The following is a 19,406-nucleotide window of genomic DNA, read 5'->3' as shown; positions in this document are numbered from 1 at the left end:
CACAACTTGCAGGAATTTCTTTTTGTCTACCATTTGGGAGATTGAACTCAGGTCGTCAGACTTGGTTGCAGCCACCTTACCCACTAAGGCATCTTGCTGGCCCATCTTGGTAGTTCTTAGAATGCACAGTCAAGGCAGTTAAGGCATAGGCCTGTAATCTGAGCTCTCAAAGACTGAGAAGAATTGTGGGTTTGAAGACAGTCTAGGCTGCATAATGAGACCCCTTTTCCAGTATCCCCTGACAGTACCCAAAACAAAACAAGACACCAGATGGTGTTAGCATTTGTGGCTCTGCCAGTGGAGGACCTGTGGGAGCTTGTCCCTTGGCGATCGTTTTCTTCACCAAGGAAGTGTAATGTATTACTTCAAACACTGGTGCGTGGGTAGGCCTGAGCCTTTCCTTTTTGTATCTGACTGGGCCACCCTAGCAGATGTGGCAGTCCGTTTGTCCTCTTCCTCTTGCTATCCAGCTTCCTTCACTGTATGCTCAGCCCTCTCTCCTAGGGGTCCTCTCCGTGTCCGTGTGTTGAAGTACATGACCTCCCAAGGCCCTGGCTCAGACTGCATGCATCAGCCAGTAGATACTCTCTGACAGGCCTGTTGCCTAGCAACGTTTGGATTCTTGAGCACGGATGCTAGACCTCTGTGGGGTGTTTTTCACTATCCCTGAAGTTGCTCCTTCTAATCTGAGACAAAGTCTCATTACGTTGCCCAGGCTGGCCTTCAATTCACACGGCCCAACTTTTCATCCCCCTGCCTCTGAGACTCCTGAGGAGTTGAGGTAACAGGTGTCCATCACCAGGCCCAGCTAGAATTGACAGAATAAAACAAAACATCTTAGAAAAATCTTGGGACTCTTTAACTTGGTCACTCAGGTCAGTCACCCTCACCTGTAAGGATGAGGCTGAAAAACAGGCCAGCCACTCCCTTCAGGAACAGATGTCGGACAAGAACTAAGGTCCTTCCAGATACACTGGGATGAGCTGGATGTCGTGAGTACATTTTCTGCTTTACCTAAAACTCCCCTCAGCCATGTTTCAATACAGTAAACCAGTTGTGTTTACACAGAAGTGCATAGCATCTCCACAAAGGCTGAAGTCTTAAATTATCGAAGCTTGCCTGTCTCCATGGAAACAGCCTCATAGACACAGCTGCCTTCCAAACTGCTGAGGTATGTCTGCAACCCTCAAAGCTATTTACCCTCTTCCCTGGCAGGAAGCCTGCAAACTGAGGCCTCTGAGGACGACTCACAGGGAGAGACTCCAGAGTGACTCTCGGCCATTGTCTCAGCTCCCTTGCCCCTGTTCGTTATGGGGTCCTGAAAGGAGAGATGCGGTCAAGAACAGTAGTCAGCAGAGCCACCCAGCAGGGGCCGCTCACGGTCTCCTTGTGGGTTACAGGAGCCAGGGCAGCCCTGCCCTGAGGTGGGAGCTTTGATGCTCAGGGTGCCTTGGGCATCATGGCAGTTGGCATTTGAATGGCAGGACTGGGACATTTGGCCTCTCATGGTGCTGGGGACAGCTCACACACCGAGTCATCTGTGCTAGAGTTGTCCTGAGTCAGTAACCCAAGTCACATGTAAAGCGGAAGCCCGATTCAGCCAGTTTTCGTGTACACCATGGTCCCAGGGACACTGCTGTAGCAGGCACATGGCTCCCAGTTCTGCCATGGCTGTTGGAACTTGCTGAGGGCTACCAAGGCCTAGGAGAGACCCTTCTAGGATGTGGCATTGAGCCACTGTCCTCTGAATATACCTAACAGCCTGCCCATCCCAACATGTACACTGAGCAATCTTCACCTGGAAGGAGCCTGGCTTCCTCTCTCTCTGTCTGGGGCACAGGGGGTGTGGGAGCCACCACAGGTCCATGTTGAAGGCTGCCCATGGCAAGGGTCCCTGGAGTGTTTGCATACAGCGCTCTCCTAGCCTGGATGTTCCCACCCATCTGCACTCCCAGCTCCTGTTTGTCCTTCAGATGAGGCAGCTACTCTCCAGTGGCAGGTGACAGTGGCCTTGCTCTGTATGGAAGCCACAGAGTCTGCTCAGAGAGGAGAGGGTTCCTGGTCACAAACGATATGTGCAGAGTCCTGACAAAGCCACAGGGTCTGCTCATAGAGAAAGAGAGAAGCTGGCCACAGGTGCCACTCATGACACAGGAGCCCCAGTCAGGAGACTGTCAGGACTTGAGGGCCAGAGCAAGAAGTCTCAGAACACAGATGATTCTTGCTGTCTCGGGGCAGCGTGTACCCTACAGAGCTCCTAGCGTGGACTAAGGTCTCTGGGTGCTACCCTCCACTGACCCCATCCTTGACACCGACAGCCCTAACTGGATCAACTGTCCCCTGCGGCCAGCGTCTGGCTGAAGAGTTGGCCTACCACTGTGTGAGTGGAGCAGGTAAGGGACGGCTCACCTGTTGGCCCATCTTAGCCGCCTTTCTTGTGGTACTCAGGCTGACCTCCTTACCCAGTGGCTCCAGCCTCTCCCATCTCCACTCTGCTCAGGCAAGGGCATCCTCAGCTGCGTTCCTTGTCCACTCTGGGCCTCCAGTGTGATAGCTGCTGGTATCTGGTTTCAAGGTAATGTCATCGTGCAGACTGATATTCTTTAACCTGTGAGGGAGGAATGGGCACATCTGAGGGCCTGTGGTGTCTGTTCTCTGACCTCTGTGAAGTAGGCCCACCTGCTTTCTTCTCACCCACAGGCTGTGGAGGAGGACAGTAGTGAGGAGGGAGTGCCCTGCGAGTGTGTCTGGTGTTGCCGGGTTGTGGAGGCGCAGCCCTTCCCCACACTGTTACATGTGTTCTGACTGTATGGCCTTAGGCCTCCGGGGAGGACGGGCCCTCCAATTTGTGGGTGCCCTGACCAGGTAGCCCCATCTGGACAGGGGGAGTCCATCAGCTAAGACCTAGGTGGAGCTGGGTCCAGGCTCCTCTTTGGAAAGAAAAGGTCTGTTATTGTTTCATCTGGTTTTGTACTAAGCAAGTCTGGGACCAGATGCCCCCTTCTCATCAGCAGAGACCAGACAGAACTGAGTAGCAGAGAAGATTTCTATGGAAACATGGACACATTTGCCTCCCCGTGGCCTCCTGCTTCTTAAGGGAGGAAGCCACTAGATAGAAGAGGTCTGTGCATGTGAGTGTTTCTGCCCTGTAAGTGTGTCTGACTTGTCTGCTCCTCCCACTGGCCTGAACCCCACCTGGCAAGAGGTAGCCATGGAGCCGCATGAGGCAGACCAACTCCAGGCTGGTACCCCTTGGGGAGTGGGGTGTGTAGGAGAATGTGAGCACTGGCGCCTCAGGTCCGCTTGGGCTCAAAAGCCCTGCACCGAAGTCTGGGGTTGTCCTGCCCGGAATCACAGGCTCACTAGTCTGTGTCTTTTGTCCCACCCCTTTTCATCACCCTTCAGTCAGGCCATTTGTCCTGGTCCTTGTTTGATTGGCATTCCTCAGAGTGCGTTTGTATGACCGCCTCAAGATTAGGAAATAGTCCCGAGAAGGAAGCTGGCATTTCCTAAGTGAACTTCAAACACAGGAAGAGATGTTTAGCCATACTTTCATGGTAAACAAACATTTTGTCATATTTCATGGTGATTCGTGGTCTTGGAATGTGAAGACCTCTCTGACTGAAATACGCACTCGCTTCAGAGCAGGTCCAGGTGAGCAGCTCACTGGGTGCTGCCAGATTCCAGACAGCTGAGAGAGCATGGGGACCTGAGTGAAACCTTTCCCTTGGTGCTGAGCTTCACAGTAAGTTAGCTACCATGTTCATGAGTACGCATGGAATGCCCCTGCCTCAGCTGAACTGTGGCTTTGAAAGCCCTTCTCTGACAGCACTGTGGCTCCAGGACAGCACCTCAGGCCTGAGCATGGAGATACACTATTAAGGTTGGTAGGGACTAGAGGGGATCTCTGAGGTATGAGATCTTAGGAAGGTGTTGGTAGGCACAGCTGTCCCTTTATCCTGGTGAGTTTCTCCTGTCTTCTTAAAGGGAGAACACTGTTGTTACAAGGCCCTGTTGGCAGCTTATGCAAGGCCCTCTTTTACCAGCCACTCCACCCACCCACCCAGGAGAGCATCCAAAGGGACATTGTCTGAATCATTGCCACACATGGATGGGTCTGGCTACGATGGCAGCGTGCCTGAGGTCAGAGACTGGGACGGTACTTTTCCTCCAGTTTCTCTGGGATAGGGATGCTCTGTGGGATGGGATGGGACACAGGCCTTTACCTCCTGCTTCCCACTTCAGTACAGAGTCTCGAGTCTGATATGTGGCAGCTGATGAGACAGATGGAGCAAAACCTCTACAGCGAGTGTCCTCTGAGAAAGGGGGGTGCAAGGTGTTATCTGTGATCCTGTTAACACAGGCACACGTCAGGGTAGGGGCTACCTTTTAAACACCCCATGGGTGAGTGTTTCAAAGGTGGGGATCTTATGGGGTAGATACATAACTGCATATCTTTTAGAGAGGATCCAGTTAGCCCGCCCATGGGTATGCATGCAGGACTTTGGAGCTATGGACATCTTCCCTGCTATTTGAGTGTCCTCACACCATAGTTACTGATACAGTGACTATAGATGAACTTTGGCATGTCCTAACTACTACTACACCGTGCTACTGATGTAAGGGACTGCCAGGGCTACTTGTAATCCTTGGTTCTTACATGCAGATCATTGCCCACTTGGCAGCCTGCTGTCTAATGGGTGGTGCCAAGTGCAGTCTCTTGGATGCTACCTTTCCTTCCTGAGCTCTGGCCTCCCTGTCTGTCAGACACCACATCTGTCTCATCAATGTAGGCTTGGGAGAGGATTTTAGGTGTATGCTCGCTAATTAGTCTGGCTTCTGCACTCAGAGCGTTCTTGTACCAGCATTGGTCAGCCACGTTCCAGGCTGCATGTAAGCATGAAGTGTCTGACCTAACTCAGTGCTGCCTGAAGGAAGAAGTGTGGGGGCACCAGAACTGGGTGTCAGGATGCGGGGAGCTGGATATGAAAAGCTCTGCAGAGTTGGGCCAGGACAGGGGACACTTTTTTGGTGTCCTTCAGACATGCACACATGCCCTGAGGTGGACCTGGCAGATCATCACCTCGCTGTGGAGTGGATGGTGTTAGCCAGGCTCTTGCTTACCCTTCTGTCTTTGCTCTCCGTGCAGCAGCGCCTTCGGTTCTCAAGTCTGCTGTATAGTTTCTTCGTCCCAAGGCTTTGCTGAGTATGCGTTATTTGCGGTTTCCTTCCCATCCTTCATATATTTTAATTCCAACCATAAGATGTAGTTTCCCTCAGAGCTGCCTCAGGGCCAGGGACGGAGGCCGCAGGAACCTGCAGCACTGCTGTCTGCTCAACCTGGCTGGCAACCCGTGCCGTGGCCATCAAGCCTGCCTGGTAGCCTCCCTCGAAGCTGAGGCCCAGCCCCAGTCCCAGTACAGTGTGGTCTCCACGGTGCAGTCTCAGCTCCGGATTCTCGGGGATTGGTTGGTAATTGCTGAGCTGTCTGCGGCTGAACTGTGCTTTCTGAAGTCACTGTGTGTTGTCAGCCAGTGTGTGTTTTCACTAAACTGTTTTGTAATTACTGACTCAGCCCTGCCCTCGTCTCCATTAGATATATATTCAGTGTTTTGTAAATATGCCCACAGTGCAATCGGAAGGTATGTAATTTCAGTTATTTTTAAAACTCACATGTGTGCCCACGATGTTCTGGTTTTGAATTTGGACACGTTTGCCGAGCTTTCTGGCTCATTCGCCTCTAGGAGGAGGGAATCGGTTGTGGGAGGTGGGTAGAGGTGGTTCTCACACCCGGCACTCAGGCCAGGCTGGGTGTGGCTCTGGAGATAAGGAGCTGGGTGCCTGGTGTGGGCTATCGTCTCACACCTGACCAGGTTTGTGGCTTTCTGAGGGGCATCTCCCACCAGCCCACACTCTAGGTCCGTTCTCTCTCTGCTGAGTCCTGTTGGCTGCATCCTTGCCCTCCTACGGACATGAGGATCTGTGTGTAGCATGGTGAATGGCTCGTGGGCAGGTCTGTGCGTGGGGACATTGGTAACACCTTCTTCCACTTCCTCCTGTGTCCTTGGCTTTCCGTCACCACCACTACCGTACCTGGCAGGCATTGGATAGGCTCATGCTTCTGGCCATAGGCAAGGGCACCAACAGCACCAATCAGCTAACTCCAATCCATCTTGGTTCTGAGGCTGGGAGGATAGAGACCACAAGACTGGAGGCCCAGACTCTAGGGTAACAGAACCAGCATTCATATCATCTATAGATAATCAGGCATCATGGCCTCCGAAGAATACATCCCTTTGGCCAGTGATGGTGGAGGTGAAATCCCGGCCTTAGATCTGACACCTGGTTCATAGTCCTCTAGCACCCTTGCCCTGCTCTGCCAGCACGAAGCTGAGCAGAATGAAGCTTGGTGTTCATGTTTGTGAGACACAGTCATGTGGACATACTATTAGTAACATGGTTATTACAGCCGTGTGCTTAGAACACCTCTCAATTTCCTGATACTCAGCCTGCAGTTGCTGTCAACTTTCCTCAGTCGGCAATAGCAGGGACCCTGTCACGGCTCAGTTAGCAGTGGGAGGTGAGGGTGGGGTCTGTCGTGGTTCAGTTCACAATGGTGGGGGATCTGTTGTGGTTCTGTAGAGACTGTGATTAAGCAGTCAGTGCTTTCTTAGGAGTCACTTGGGGCCAATGTGGGAAACTGTGATGCACCCCAGGGCAGCCGCTCCCTTCCGTACATCCTCACCAGCCTCCTCCCCAAGGCTAGAGGGAAGCTGCAGCCAGTTTGTACATGTGGCAGTCAGCCCCTCAGGCTGTCCACACGTGTCAGTCTTAGGAGGTCGGTTGTCTTGGCCAAGTGCTGTTCCCCTGAGCTGTACTGTCACTTGAAAATCATCCCCATCCCAGCATGCTTGCCATTCTGTGCAGTTCCTTCTGTCAGCCCCTGGTGACCCTGTCACTACCAGTAGAGGCCCTAGGAGCTCAGTGAGCTGCTGCTGCTGCCCAGGGGCAGGTGAACCCAGAGCAAGCCAGAGTCACTTGTGGCTGCAGCTTCTGTTCTATTTGGTTCTGGGTCCAGGAAGATAGAGCTCGGGCAGTGAGTGATTAATGGTTTCCAGATTGACTGTTTTCCATATCAGGCGGGCAGTCAGTATACTTTTGTGATCTAGATGATTTTATGTCTAGAAACCATGTTAGTAGCAGAGAAATACCCCATGAGCCTTGCAAATAGCCAGAGGGAAAGTCGGAACTGATGAGTGTGGTGGGGTAGATTTGGGGTTTCTGCTTCCTGGGTTTCCACAACGCAGAGGGTACCCGACCCTGAGAGCTCTGGGCCTTGAGCAGGCTTGTTGGGTCCCCCCTCACTGAGCACCTTGGACCTTGGCCACAAGTCTAGACATGAAAAGGCTGTGAGGGGACCCTGGCCAGGGCACCGGGCCTCCTGAAGGCTGCTGAAAGCTGCCTTTGTACTCACTGTACCTGAGGGAGCCTGCCGCCTGGATGAGGAACTCCCTCCCCCTATAGAGGGAAACGATTGCACAGGCACTGGCCTGGACTCTGGGAGCCAGGGGGCACACTGGGGGCGGGGGTCTTCACCCCAGGATGCGACTGTAAGGGGACAGGTGCATGCTGTGTTGAGGCCACAGGATGGGGCTTTTCCATTTGTAGCCGTAAGCAGACAGCATGGCAGAGGAGGAACCGCCTCTGTAAAGTGATGAGGGATTGAGCTCAGTGACATGTCTGTCCTGTCATCGTGGTGTAATTTGGTTAGTGGGTTTGCTTGTTTCAGCTGAAATGTGACGCTTCCATTAGGTGACTAACGATGGCCAGATCGACTTCCTGTGTATCATTTAAATCCCTTTGCTAACGTCTTTATCTGGGCTGGGGCAGGGTGACTGACGAGTGAAGGCAGGCTGTGGAGATACGGGCTTCGTGACTGGGTCGGTTGGTCTTCAGTTGAACTTTAGTTTCTGTGCATTGTCCCTCCTGGGGCAGCAAGATTGTCATCTGCTGCGCTTGCAGAACAGCGGTAAGGATCCTCGCTGCCCTCCCCCCACCCTCTAACTGCTGGCCTCCCTCCTGTCTCCACTCGGGGCGTCTCCTAGGCACCCGCTGAACTCACTGAAAGGCCTCACTCAAAACTAACTGTTGGGCCTGGGGGTGCTGGTGCACTCCTGTAGTCCCAGTACTCAGGAGGCAGAGGCAGGTGGATTTCTGTGAGTATGAGGCCAGCCTGGTCTACAGAGTGAGTTCTGAATGCACTTCTAGGCAGTGTTTTGTGTGATGAGCAGGGTGCGGCCAATTTCTGTGTTCTCCAGTGGAATGTTCTTAAGTGAGTTTCACTTGATTGAGTATCTTTGACCTTTGACCTGGCTTTACTGATAACTGGCTGGCGATCTCTCGTTCTCTCTGTCTCTCTCTCTCTGTCTGCCCCCCTCCCCCTCCTTCTCTCTCTCTCTCTCTCTCTCTCTCTCTCTCTCTCTCTCTCTCTCTCTCTCTCTCTCTCCTCTCTCATCAGTCTCTTCACACCGAAGCCCAAGTGTCTCTGGCCTTGGGAGGGAGCAGGCCCTGTGGTAAGCCGACTTCTCTAAGCGGTGCCCAGAGATAGTGCTTGTATTGAGATAAGGAGATGACACAACCCCACGCTGTGTGCACAGTGCCCTGTGGTCAAGGAAAGCTGTGAATCTGATGTGTGCCTGTCAGAGGCCTGTGTAGTACCAAGACCATCACTGTCCCTGGACAGCTGCCCTTTGTGGTGCGTAAGACCTGCCTACAGATCCCTGCCCTGGGAGTGAAGTGAAGTCATCCTCCAGCCTGGACTTCCCCTCCCAGGAGAGAGCACCTAGTGGGTGTGCAGGGGCTCTACACCTCCCAGGAGAGAGCACCTAGTGGGTGTGCAGAGACTCTGCACCTCCCAGGAGAGAGCACCTAGTGGGTGTGCAGGGGCTCTGCACCTCCCAGGAGAGAGCACCTAGTGGGTGTGCAGGGGCTCTGCACCTCCCAGGAGAGAGCACCTAGTGGGTGTGCAGAGACTCTGCACCTCCCAGGAGAAAGCACCTAGTGGGTGTGCAGGGGCTCTGCACCTCCCAGGAGAGAGCACCTAGTGGGTGTGCAGGGGCTCTGCACCCTCTTTCAGGATGGCTGCTGTTCATGACTGTTCCGGAGTCAGAGTGTAGGGAGGGACATGTGTACAGCACAGGCCCTGTGCCTGCACAAGAGGGGTCATGGGAGCCTCTTCAGCCCTGCCTGAGTGATGCCCCTCGGGTGCTGGCAGTACTCAGGTTCTCAATGAACCTCAGGCTTGAGGCCAGAGGAAGAGAAAGGGAGGTGCTGCTTGTGTTGTCTCACAGCAGCCTCACCAAAAAGCAAGTCGTAAGCCCCTTCTCTGTATGAGCCCATTGAACTGCTGGCTAAATGTATGTTTTAGAGCTCTGCTTGCATCTTTCTTCGAGCAGGGCAGCCTGCTCAGTCTGGTGGAAACCCAGTCTCGTCTTCACCAGACCCACTAGAAGGAACTCAGGTTTGTCTGGAGACAGTCATCAGTGGATGAGCTGTCCCCTGAAGGGTCCAACACCACCTGGACCAGGGCACCCTCTGGGAGAGCCTGCTGAACGTGCTGTTCACCCTCTAGCAGCCCTGCAGCTGGTCTTTGATGTGACGGTGTGACAAAGATGTGAGGTGAGGCCACAGTTCTCAGAGAAGCACATTGCAGTCCGGGTGGGAAGAGGACCCCAGAGACTTGGTGAGGTCGGATGTGGTGCTGGGTCTAGCAAAAGCTGCAGCGCCCCATCCCGAGGGGACACAGGAGCATGGTATGATGCCTGCCTGAGGAAGGCAACAGAGACTGGTAAGGGAATGACAAATTGTACTTCTGTGGTTTTTTAAAACCCATTCTAGTGTCTTTGAATGGTGGCAGGATAATGTCTTCTTGTTAGAGTGGCTTTGTGTTTGGGGTATTTTGGAACATTTCTTGTCCTCCTCGTATGAGCTGCACCAGTAGGGTCCTCTCCATGCTTTAAACGTGAGTCACACAATTGTGGTTAGAGCTAGCATGGACAGTGGGCGTCTCTACCCCGACCGTACCCCTTAGGCATGTTAGGTCTTACATGATTGCATGGTCTTCTGCTTCCTCATCCAGTGCCACCAATGACAAATGACTACTCGGAAAATATGTATTTTCATTTTCTTCCTTAAAAATTAATCTGGCAGCAATATATCAAAGAGGTTAGTCTGGATGGTTACTTCTACACTCAAGAGTTCTATTTGAGTTGTTTTATAATAATTCTCTCCAACAGTCTGAGTGGCAGTGCAGACTGTCATTAGGAACAGTGATGGTAGCAGGTCTTGGCAGGACCCCATCCCATTGCCCTGCCTTACTGGGCAAAGGCCATTGAGGCGAACACAGCAACATCTGTGTTGGGTTCCCTCAGTATGTGGGTGCACTCCTTAGGCAGCTACAGGCGGCCCGTGGGGTCTCTAATATTCCTCACTGGGCCCCTGAAGTGCTAGCTGACCTCGGTGCGCACAGGCACTGCGTGCACAGCCTGCCTCCTCCTATTCCAGAGTCTGCCTGCCTCACAATGATCAGTGTCAGTGTCTTCCTTCCAACTTGTCACCTCCCTTCCAACCTATTAGTCCCCTCTGTCTGTTCCCTTGCTGCACATGAGGGAGCCTGGATCCATTTATCCGTGGAGGTCTGCCTGCCTCACTTGCCTCTGATTTATTGACCTGTTCTTTTTTTTTTTTTTTTTTTTTTTAAGATTTATTTATTTATTAATTAGTCATGTGATAACAGAAGAGGGGCCTGAGTGGCTGGGAATTCTATGACTTCAGTTGTTGCTGAGCCATCCCTCCAGCCCTGACCTGTTCTTTTTTAGTCCAGTTTGTTCTGGTCTTAGACTTCAGCTGGCTAAATCCATTTGTTGTAAGGCTAAACCCTAATGGTAGTTGTGTGCCCTTAAGGTCTTCCTGTTAATCTAACACTCTTGCTGGGATCTGAACCTCTGGTGGTTAACCTGAATTGTCGTCTGTCAGAGAGAAGTGCTTATGGGTTTTATTTTAAAAAAACTCAGGCGGTCAAATGATTCCTGGGAGCAGCTCTGACTCCTGGCCTTGGTCAAGAAGAGCAGGAATTAATATTTAACTGCCTGCATTAGCACACGGAGAGCCGAGCCTGGCCTGCAGTGTCTTGGCCCATGTTTCCCTGTAGTTAACCCTTCCCTGGAGAGCTCCCTACAGCTCAGCTCAGAGCTTTCCCTGGCCACTGAGCATGCATCTGCCACAGCTTCCTGCACAGCCAGGTATGGGAAGGAGATGTGTGGTCTGGGAAGAACCTCAGAGCAGCTGGGAGGAGCGAGATTCTCCAGGAGCTGCGTGTGTGGGCACAGGCATTCTCTTCAGGGATCCTCTTCTACACACTTGAGGTGTTTTTACCCCAAACCTTCTCTCCTCCTAAGGGTAGACAGGAAGGTGCTAGTTCCCCTCTAAGTGATGCCTCTGAGGCCTGGCGTGACTTCAGTCTTCAGACTCCCAGTGGGGACTCATGGCTACTCCTGAAACTTAATGCAGAGCTTTCTGGAAGTTCACCAAGCACTGAAAGGTATTTGTGCTGCTTCCCCTTCCCATGAGTTTATAGCACTTGCCTCAGGCATCTCCGTGAGAGTAGGTAGAGCCCTCCAGACTGTTGTAAGGTATTAGCTCTTAGCAAGACCTTGGTCACCGTCCCCTACACTCACCCTTCCCACAAACCAAGGAAGACTGTGCATGAAATCCTCTCTTACTGGGAGGGGCTGCTGGGCCTTTGTTCTGACTAAGGTAGCGCCTGCTGGGCAGCCACTGTGCCTTCGAGGACTCAGCACCTGTTATGCTTGAGTTGGAAGAAGCAAATCCTGAGATTCTGATGAGCTTTCCTGGCTCATCGTAGGGTGAGAGCAGTCACTGCCACAGGAGTGACAGTTGTATCTGACCCAGGGCTGGAAAGTTGGCTCCTGTGGCAGTGTGGTACTCATTCTGCCTGGCTCCTGGGAATGTGGCTGCAGTTTGAGCTGTTTATTCAGACTGCTGCACAAGCAAAGCCAGTTCCTGTGGAGGAAACGTGCAGGCACAGGCATACACAGAAGCAAACGTAATGCCTGCCGCAGAATCGTATGCCATGCATGCAGCTTTAGCATAGCATACGGGGACACGTGGGAAGGGCTTCATGAACCCAGCCAGCAAGGACCTAAACAGAGGGACTGGTCATACTAAAGGACTGGAGAAAGCCAGGAAGGAAGTGCAGTGGAGCAGATGTCCTGGTGCTGGGCTGCCCACACCACCTCTACTAGCCTCGAACGCAAGAGTTTCCCACGCGGCAAAGATCACCCACGAGGGAGGTGCGTTCCAGGCCCTCCATCTTCTGGGCCCAGCACCTCACCATCTATTTTGTGTCCCTTTCTATGATTTGAAATGCACAATCCCCCTGCCTCATGTTGTTTCTGCCAGCACCCAGTGTTAAGAGTTCTTTGTGCTTCTCTCTGAGCACAGATAGCCTCTTACTGTGTCAGTGTATTCCTGGGGAGTTGGCTACAGAACTGAAACCCCTCCTCACCCTTAGGGCTAAGCCAGTTATGTGTGTGGCCATGGTAGGGAACCTGGGAGTCCCATGTGACCCTCTTTAGAACATACGTGGGTGCAGAGCAGGATGGGACTGTGGCCTCCATATCCGCAGGTTGGTCTCTGTTTCAATCTGAGGGCATTGTGGGGAAGATCAGCACTAGAAGCTTCAAGCACGCGCTGATGATGCTCTTCTATCCACAGTGTGCAGGGGAAGAGAACTGGGTGGACAGTCGGACCATCTACGTGGGACACAAGGAGCCCCCTCCAGGTGCAGAGGCCTACATTCCACAGAGATACCCGGACAATAGAATCGTCTCCTCCAAGGTATCCTCACTATCTGCTCTGAGCTGCTACCTGAGAAAGGCTGCCAGAGGGGACTGCCCCTTCTGAACAGCATTGGCACCCCTGTGCAGCTGTCCTAGGGTGCCTCTGCTTTCCCAGCAGCTGTGGTGCTTTTGCACTGCTGTCCCCGTGCCAGGCAGCACCTCTCTGCTCGCACAGGGGTGTCAGGTGTGCTTTGCAAGGCCTTCCCCTCTTCACTTCTCTTGGGCCACATCTCACCACTGCCCCTCACCTTACATTGCCTGGCTCTGTGTCTGGCAATGGGGCCTGCCAGCTGGGTGCACCAGACAGGGAGGAAGAAGTGCAACTGGATCCCTTCACTTGAGGAAAGTACTGTGTCGTCAGCAGGGTGTGGAAATGTAGTCGCACGTAGAGAAAGCTGGCAATGTCTGAAGAGTGGGAGTGAGCATTCATGGCTTTTCAGAGGATGAGGAACGCCTTTGCTCAGACATACCTGCATGCATTTGTGTACCATGTACATGTATATTATGTGTGCACTGCAGGTGTGGCATGTATGTGCTGTATGCAGGTGTGTAAGTCAACCCAGATGTTCAGAGACGTAGACTTGTGTGGTGGGTCTGCTTAGGTCACATAAGGCTCTCAAGAGAGAGGTCTCTGTCATTTATAGCCAGGTGTTTTGTCCTGCATATCTCTGCGGGGAGCTACTTATGTCATAGAACCCAACAGTTAAAGACTTTCTGACCCAAAAGCTTGGCTTCTCAAGGTCTTTTTTTTTTTAAGATCAGAGTTAAAGTATTTACAATAGCTTTTGTCCAGAAACACAGCATAGGTAAGTAAAATACACGAGTGTCTCCTGAGGTGACATAGTACTTGGTAGTGAAGAGACGGACAGAGAAACACACTTTAGCACTGTCCAAAAGCACACCCTAGCCCCTATGCTCACAGACCACACTGACACTCCATCAGCTCTCTCTGAAGGTGGTTCTTTCACTGACAGACCCACCAAAATGTGCCTGCCTCTGTGTGTGCGCGTGTGTGCGTGCGTGCGTGCGTGCGTGTGTGCGAGTGTGTGCGTGTGCGTGCGTGCGTGCGTGCGTGCGTGCGTGCGTGCGTGTGTGTGTGTGTGTGTGTGTGTAGGAGCATATGTGCTCGTGCTATGCATGGCTGTGGGGGGGTTGCAGATCGATTCTATCCAGACTGTACAGGATGACTATGAAGAGCAAAGCATCCTGACTAAACTCTCTGAGAGGCTGAAGGATTTTGCAGCAGTAGAAGCCCCAGCATGTTTGGAGAGATTTAGAGCCTTACCCTCTCGCCTTTGCTCTTTGCCATTTGGGGCCTGTTGCCCACAGTGACTCTCAGGCTCTTTCTTCTCTGGGGAACATGAACTACCACAGCCTTCTTGATTTCTGGAAAGGAAATCCACAGGGAGGGTGTGTGGGAATTGCAGGTCCCAGGGGTATTCAGAAGCAGTTTCTCTGAGGGAGGCTCCTTCATAGCAGGAAGCTTTTGAGAGGAACCAACAGAGTTAAGTCAACACTCTGGGCAGAGAGTGGGCAGGGGAGGACAGACCGGGAATCAGCAGGGCCACTTGAGCTCCTTTCCTCTCAGCTTCCCAGCAGGCTCAGCACGAGCAGTGGGCACCTGTGTGGACACCATGCTTTGGCTCAGTGGCAAGGAGACAGTGGTATTTCAGGGAGGAGATACACATCACCTGGCCCCTGTACCACTCAACTTCAGGAAGGAACAAGAGGCCAGGGCCCTAGACCTCAGCTGACACTGAACTATAAGGCATTGTTAGGGGTTTATCACAGTTTTTGGAAAGTGCTAATTTGTTCAACAGGCATACAAAGGTTTTGTAGAATGTCTATAGTAATGTGTCTGTGTCCGAGGAAATTTTGTTTCTATCTTAGATATATCAAAGAATGCCTTGGAGCCTAGCAGCCTTACTAGGCCAGGGAGCTGTGACAGTATTTGTCCTGTAAAGGATCACAGGGACCGTAATTTGCATTAGGCCCCAACCTGTGTGACAGGTTCCTGGTGGTCAGTGTTTGGCCAGAGGCCCATTTCATCTGTGGGGCCCCTGCCTTATGGAAGAAGACAGATGAAAATGGCCGCCCCATGGTTCTACCTGGCCTCTGGCCACACAGAAGTCCCCTGTGCTCTGTCCTGGGGAGACTGTGCTCTCGGGAGCAGTGACTTGCTGCCCGCTGCCTTGTGCAGAATGATCCTAGGGAATGAAATTCACAGGGACCCTTGCTGTGCCTTCACGGGGTGTGGGGGGGGGCTGCCAAAGTAAACACTGGCTCCGTCAGCATTGCCTGCTCCCCACCTCACACCCCGTATGTCCAGGAAATCGACTCTATTTGCTGTTACTGTGACGCTGACTGCCTCTGCCAGTCTGGACACAGAGTTCACTGATGGTATTTACACACGTGACTTCCACATTTGTCCCTTCACACTGAGCAACCCTCTGTGGCTACAGCGTATTATGAAGAGACTAAAGCTTAGGGGAGGAACATGTCAGTGGCCACAGAAGGTACGTGCCCTGTCGCCATGCTGTTCCCTGAGTACAGAGCTCTGTGGGGCCATTGTCCCCAGGACTCTGTCCTAAGCCCTTCACTGTATACCCTCATCTCTCAACACCAGCAGTCCTGCATAGCATTGAGGTTCCCATCCTTCACAGCCCCTTTCCCAGTCACAAAGGAAAGTGACGCCGTGACTCCATTGGTTAAAGACCAGCGTCTCGTCCTGGCGTTTCTGTGGGATAGTCAAGTACAGACCTGTGGGCCGCACCCTTTTTAAGTGAATAATGGCAGAAGCTTTGGACCTTCATCTTATTTCCTAGCTGCTGGCAAACAGAAGAGTGCCCAGTTCTTCCCAGTGTGTCCCATTGACTTGTGACAGCATGCAGAATAGCTGGGACTTCTGTGGGCCCTCCTCCATGCCAGCAACAAAGCTAGAGATTGGCATACCCAGGGAGAAGGAGACTATGAACAGGAAACTCACATGCAATGGGCACCCACTGTTCAGTGTGAACACAGAGAGGCCTTTGGTCATCCTCAGCTCAGTGTGAACACAGAGAGGCCGGTGGTCATCCTCAGCTCAGTGTGAACACAGAGAGGCCGGTGGTCATCCTCAGCTCAGTGTGAACACAGAGAGGCCGGTGGTCATCCTCAGCTCAGTGTGAACACAGAGAGGCCGGTGGTCATCCTCTGCTCAGTGTGAACACAGAGAGGCCGTTGGTCATCCTCAGCTCAGTGTGAACACAGAGAGGCCGGTGGTCATCCTCAGCTCAGTGTGAACACAGAGAGGCCGGTGGTCATCCTCAGCTCAGTGTGAACACAGAGAGGCCGGTGGTCATCCTCAGCTCAGTGTGAACACAGAGAGGCCGGTGGTCATCCTCAGCTCAGTGTGAACACAGAGAGGCCTGTGGTCATCCTCTGCTCATTGTGAACACAGAGAGGCCGGTGGTCATCCTCAGCTCAGTGTGAACACAGAGAGGCCGGTGGTCATCCTCAGCTCAGTGTGAACACAGAGAGGCCTGTGGTCATCCTCAGCTCAGTGTGAACACAGAGAGGCCGGTGGTCATCCTCAGCTCAGTGTGAACACAGAGAGGCCGGTGGTCATCCTCTGCTCAGTGTGAACACAGAGAGGCCGGTGGTCATCCTCTGCTCAGTGTGAACACAGAGAAGGTCGGTGGTCATCCTCTGCTCAGTGTGAACACAGAGAGGCCGGTGGTCATCCTCAGCTCAGTGTGAACACAGAGAGGCCGGTGGTCATCCTCTGCTCAGTGTGAACACAGAGAGGCTGGTGGTCATCCTCTGCTCAGTGTGAACACAGAGAGGCCGGTGGTCATCCTCTGCTCAGTGTGAACACACAGAGTCCAGCAGGCATACTCTGCTCGGGATGACAGATGGCCCAGCTGACCCTGGCCCAGTTCCCATGAGCATGAAGAGCAGACTCGTTGGCTGCTCTTGAGGTTCAGTATGCACAGGGCATCTTCATGGAGAGACATGGTGTCCTCATTATCCCAGCCTCTCAGGTGCAGCCGCCACCTTGTTCTTCCCCATGGTTGTTGATAGCAGAGTTTTCCAGGCTGGGATACTTTCCCCTGCTGATAGGAGAGTGGAAACAGAACACGATACCTGAGTGTGGATGGCAGCGAGACCTGTGCTGGCCACATGACTAAACAGATACGAAGATTTTTACAGATCAGCAAAGACAGAAGACGTGTGGCTGACTGGCCGCTCTCACTGTGCAGTACAGGCTCTTAGGAGGAACTGTTCATGTATGTGAGAGCACGAGTGTGGGGCAGATATGCACATATGCTTGCCGAGGTCAAAGTCAGCTGTCCTCCTTGATGACTCTCCATGGTCTTTTTGTTTTTGCTTGGTGGTGGGGTGGTGGTGGTGGTGGTGGTGGTGGTGGTGGTGGTGGTGGTGGTGGTGGTGGTGGTGGTGGTGGTGGTGGGTGGTGGCTGAGCCAGAGTCTTTCCCTGAACATGGCGCTTACTAATTGATTAGATTGGCTGGCCAGTGAGCCCCTGCCATCTCCCTGTCTCCACTTTCTCTCTGGAGTTGTGGTGTGCACTTCTGTGCCCTGTTCTTTATTCAGTGTTGGGAATCTGAACTCTGGTTCTCATGTGTGCGTGGCAAGCGTTTGATTTGGCTGGGCCATCTCTCCAGCCTCTTGTTTTATCTGCTACAGTGATGTCACCTACTTGTGGACATTTAAATTATTTGTCTTCCTGTTACGTACAGTCAGCAGCGATAACTATTAACAGTTTGAGAACCGCAGGGTCTTCTTAATGGTAGCACGCATAGCAGGGAACTGGAGTACAGATCCAGATGTGCACAATGCCCTCTGTGGGAATGCACCAGGCACACCAGGGTCACCTGTTGTAGCTCACGGTAGTGGAGCTGAGCAGTTCCATTAACCCACTTCAGGAGCAGCCCACAGAGCCAGTTCAACCACACAGTGGCTCTGTGTTGAAACCTGTTTCATTTAGCAGATTCAACAAAACTACCATCTGTGACCTTAAAACCACCTGGACATGGTGTCTGCTGCAGCTTAGTAGTTCCCTCCCACAGTGGCCTGCATCATAAAACCCCAGGCCCCTCTGTTATCTAGACACACCAGAGGCTGCACTCAGTTCCTCATCTGGATCCATTTCTTTATTTTCAAGTAAAGCTTTCATTGACTGATGGGAGAGTATATCATCAGTGTGTTTATAAAGATTCTACTCAATCTTCCCAACACACAGTATTTATTTACTTATTATAATACTGGGAAATGAATTCAAGGCCTTGCACATCCTAGGTAAGTGCTCTACCACTAAACCATGTTCCCATCCCCACCCCCATTAACAAAAACTATAAAAACAGAAACATAATACAGCTCTTTGCGGTCATACAAGTGGTTTTGTCATCCCATACTGGACTCTGTGCCTCCTACTTTACCTGTCTCTCCCTTTAGCCTCTGATGTCATTTTAAAGGAAATCCTGATATCAGGTGATTGTCACCTATAAATATTTCAACAGAGAAAACATTGGCTATTAAGTAAGAACTTCCATCAATGTGACTTTGTTGCTAAGTAATTTTTTTTTAAGTTTTTTGTTTTTTTAGACAAGGTCTCTCTATGTCACCCTTGCTGTTCTAGAACTTACTATGTTGTCCAAGCTGTCCTTGAACTCAGAGAGCTCTGCCTCTGTCTCTGCCTCTGCCTCTTGAGATGGAATCGTGCATGAGTATGCATGCATATTTGCGTGTGTGTAGAAAAATGTGCATGTGTGAGTGCAGGTACCCATGGCGGCCAAAAGAACGTGTCAAATCCTTTAGCACTACAGTTACAGGCAGTTGTGAGACACTGGGTGTGGGGTGCTAGAAATAGTTTGACTAACTACTGTGCAAGTAATGGATTTTGGCCTAGGTACAGAGAGAAATAAGGTTGGCTTCATAGAATAGTGCCTTAAACTAATTCCATTGGCAGTGGCAATGTATGAAAACAAAAGGTATAAAAACCAAGAGAAAGGTCCTGTGTGGTCCCAGAAAGGTGAAGCAAAGAGCGCAGAGAGCCCCGCGGGTGCAGTCTGCCACTGGAGTCCGCTTGTGTCTTCAGCAGAGAGCACCACGGGTGCAGTCTGCCACTAGAGTCCGCTTGTGTCTTCAGCGCCCCCCTTAGGAAGCTGGTGGAAGAAATGTAGGTTCCATCAGGTCTGAGAAGAGGCGGCCTGTACAGCTTATCAAGACCTAGAATCTCAGCCTCCGTCATATTTGAGTGCCTGCTTTAGCTGGGGCTCTGAGCTTGTTTAAGTCCTTCCCAGCTTGTCTGCACACAGACTAGAACACTGAGACTGGAGTCATGGAAACCTGCACAACTGCAATAAGAGAAATGAACGACCCTCTGAGCACAGCAAGACAGCCATGTGGATGGGCAGGAAGACGGTATTGTTAAAATGTCGATCCTGTTGACATGGTCAGCATGGCTGCCAAAGTCCCCAGCAGTG

The 19,406-nt window shown here is 52.1% G+C and overlaps 1 protein-coding gene across 1 annotated transcript in view; it reads left to right on the top strand.

Annotated features, from left to right (window-relative positions):
- The window catches only part of Atp11a (ATPase phospholipid transporting 11A), a 113,496-nt gene that overhangs the window by 37,483 nt on the left and 56,607 nt on the right, over positions 1-19,406 (top strand). The window contains exon 2 of the mRNA XM_032919443.1: positions 12,796-12,918. Coding sequence (XP_032775334.1) covers positions 12,796-12,918 — 123 coding nt within the window. The remainder of the gene's footprint in view (positions 1-12,795; positions 12,919-19,406) is intronic.

Source organism: Rattus rattus, chromosome 13 (genome assembly GCF_011064425.1).
Source record: "Rattus rattus isolate New Zealand chromosome 13, Rrattus_CSIRO_v1, whole genome shotgun sequence".
NCBI classification, from domain to species: domain Eukaryota; kingdom Metazoa; phylum Chordata; class Mammalia; order Rodentia; family Muridae; genus Rattus; species Rattus rattus.
Note: the sequence above shows the minus strand (reverse complement) of the source record. Positions and strands in the feature narration are given on the sequence as shown.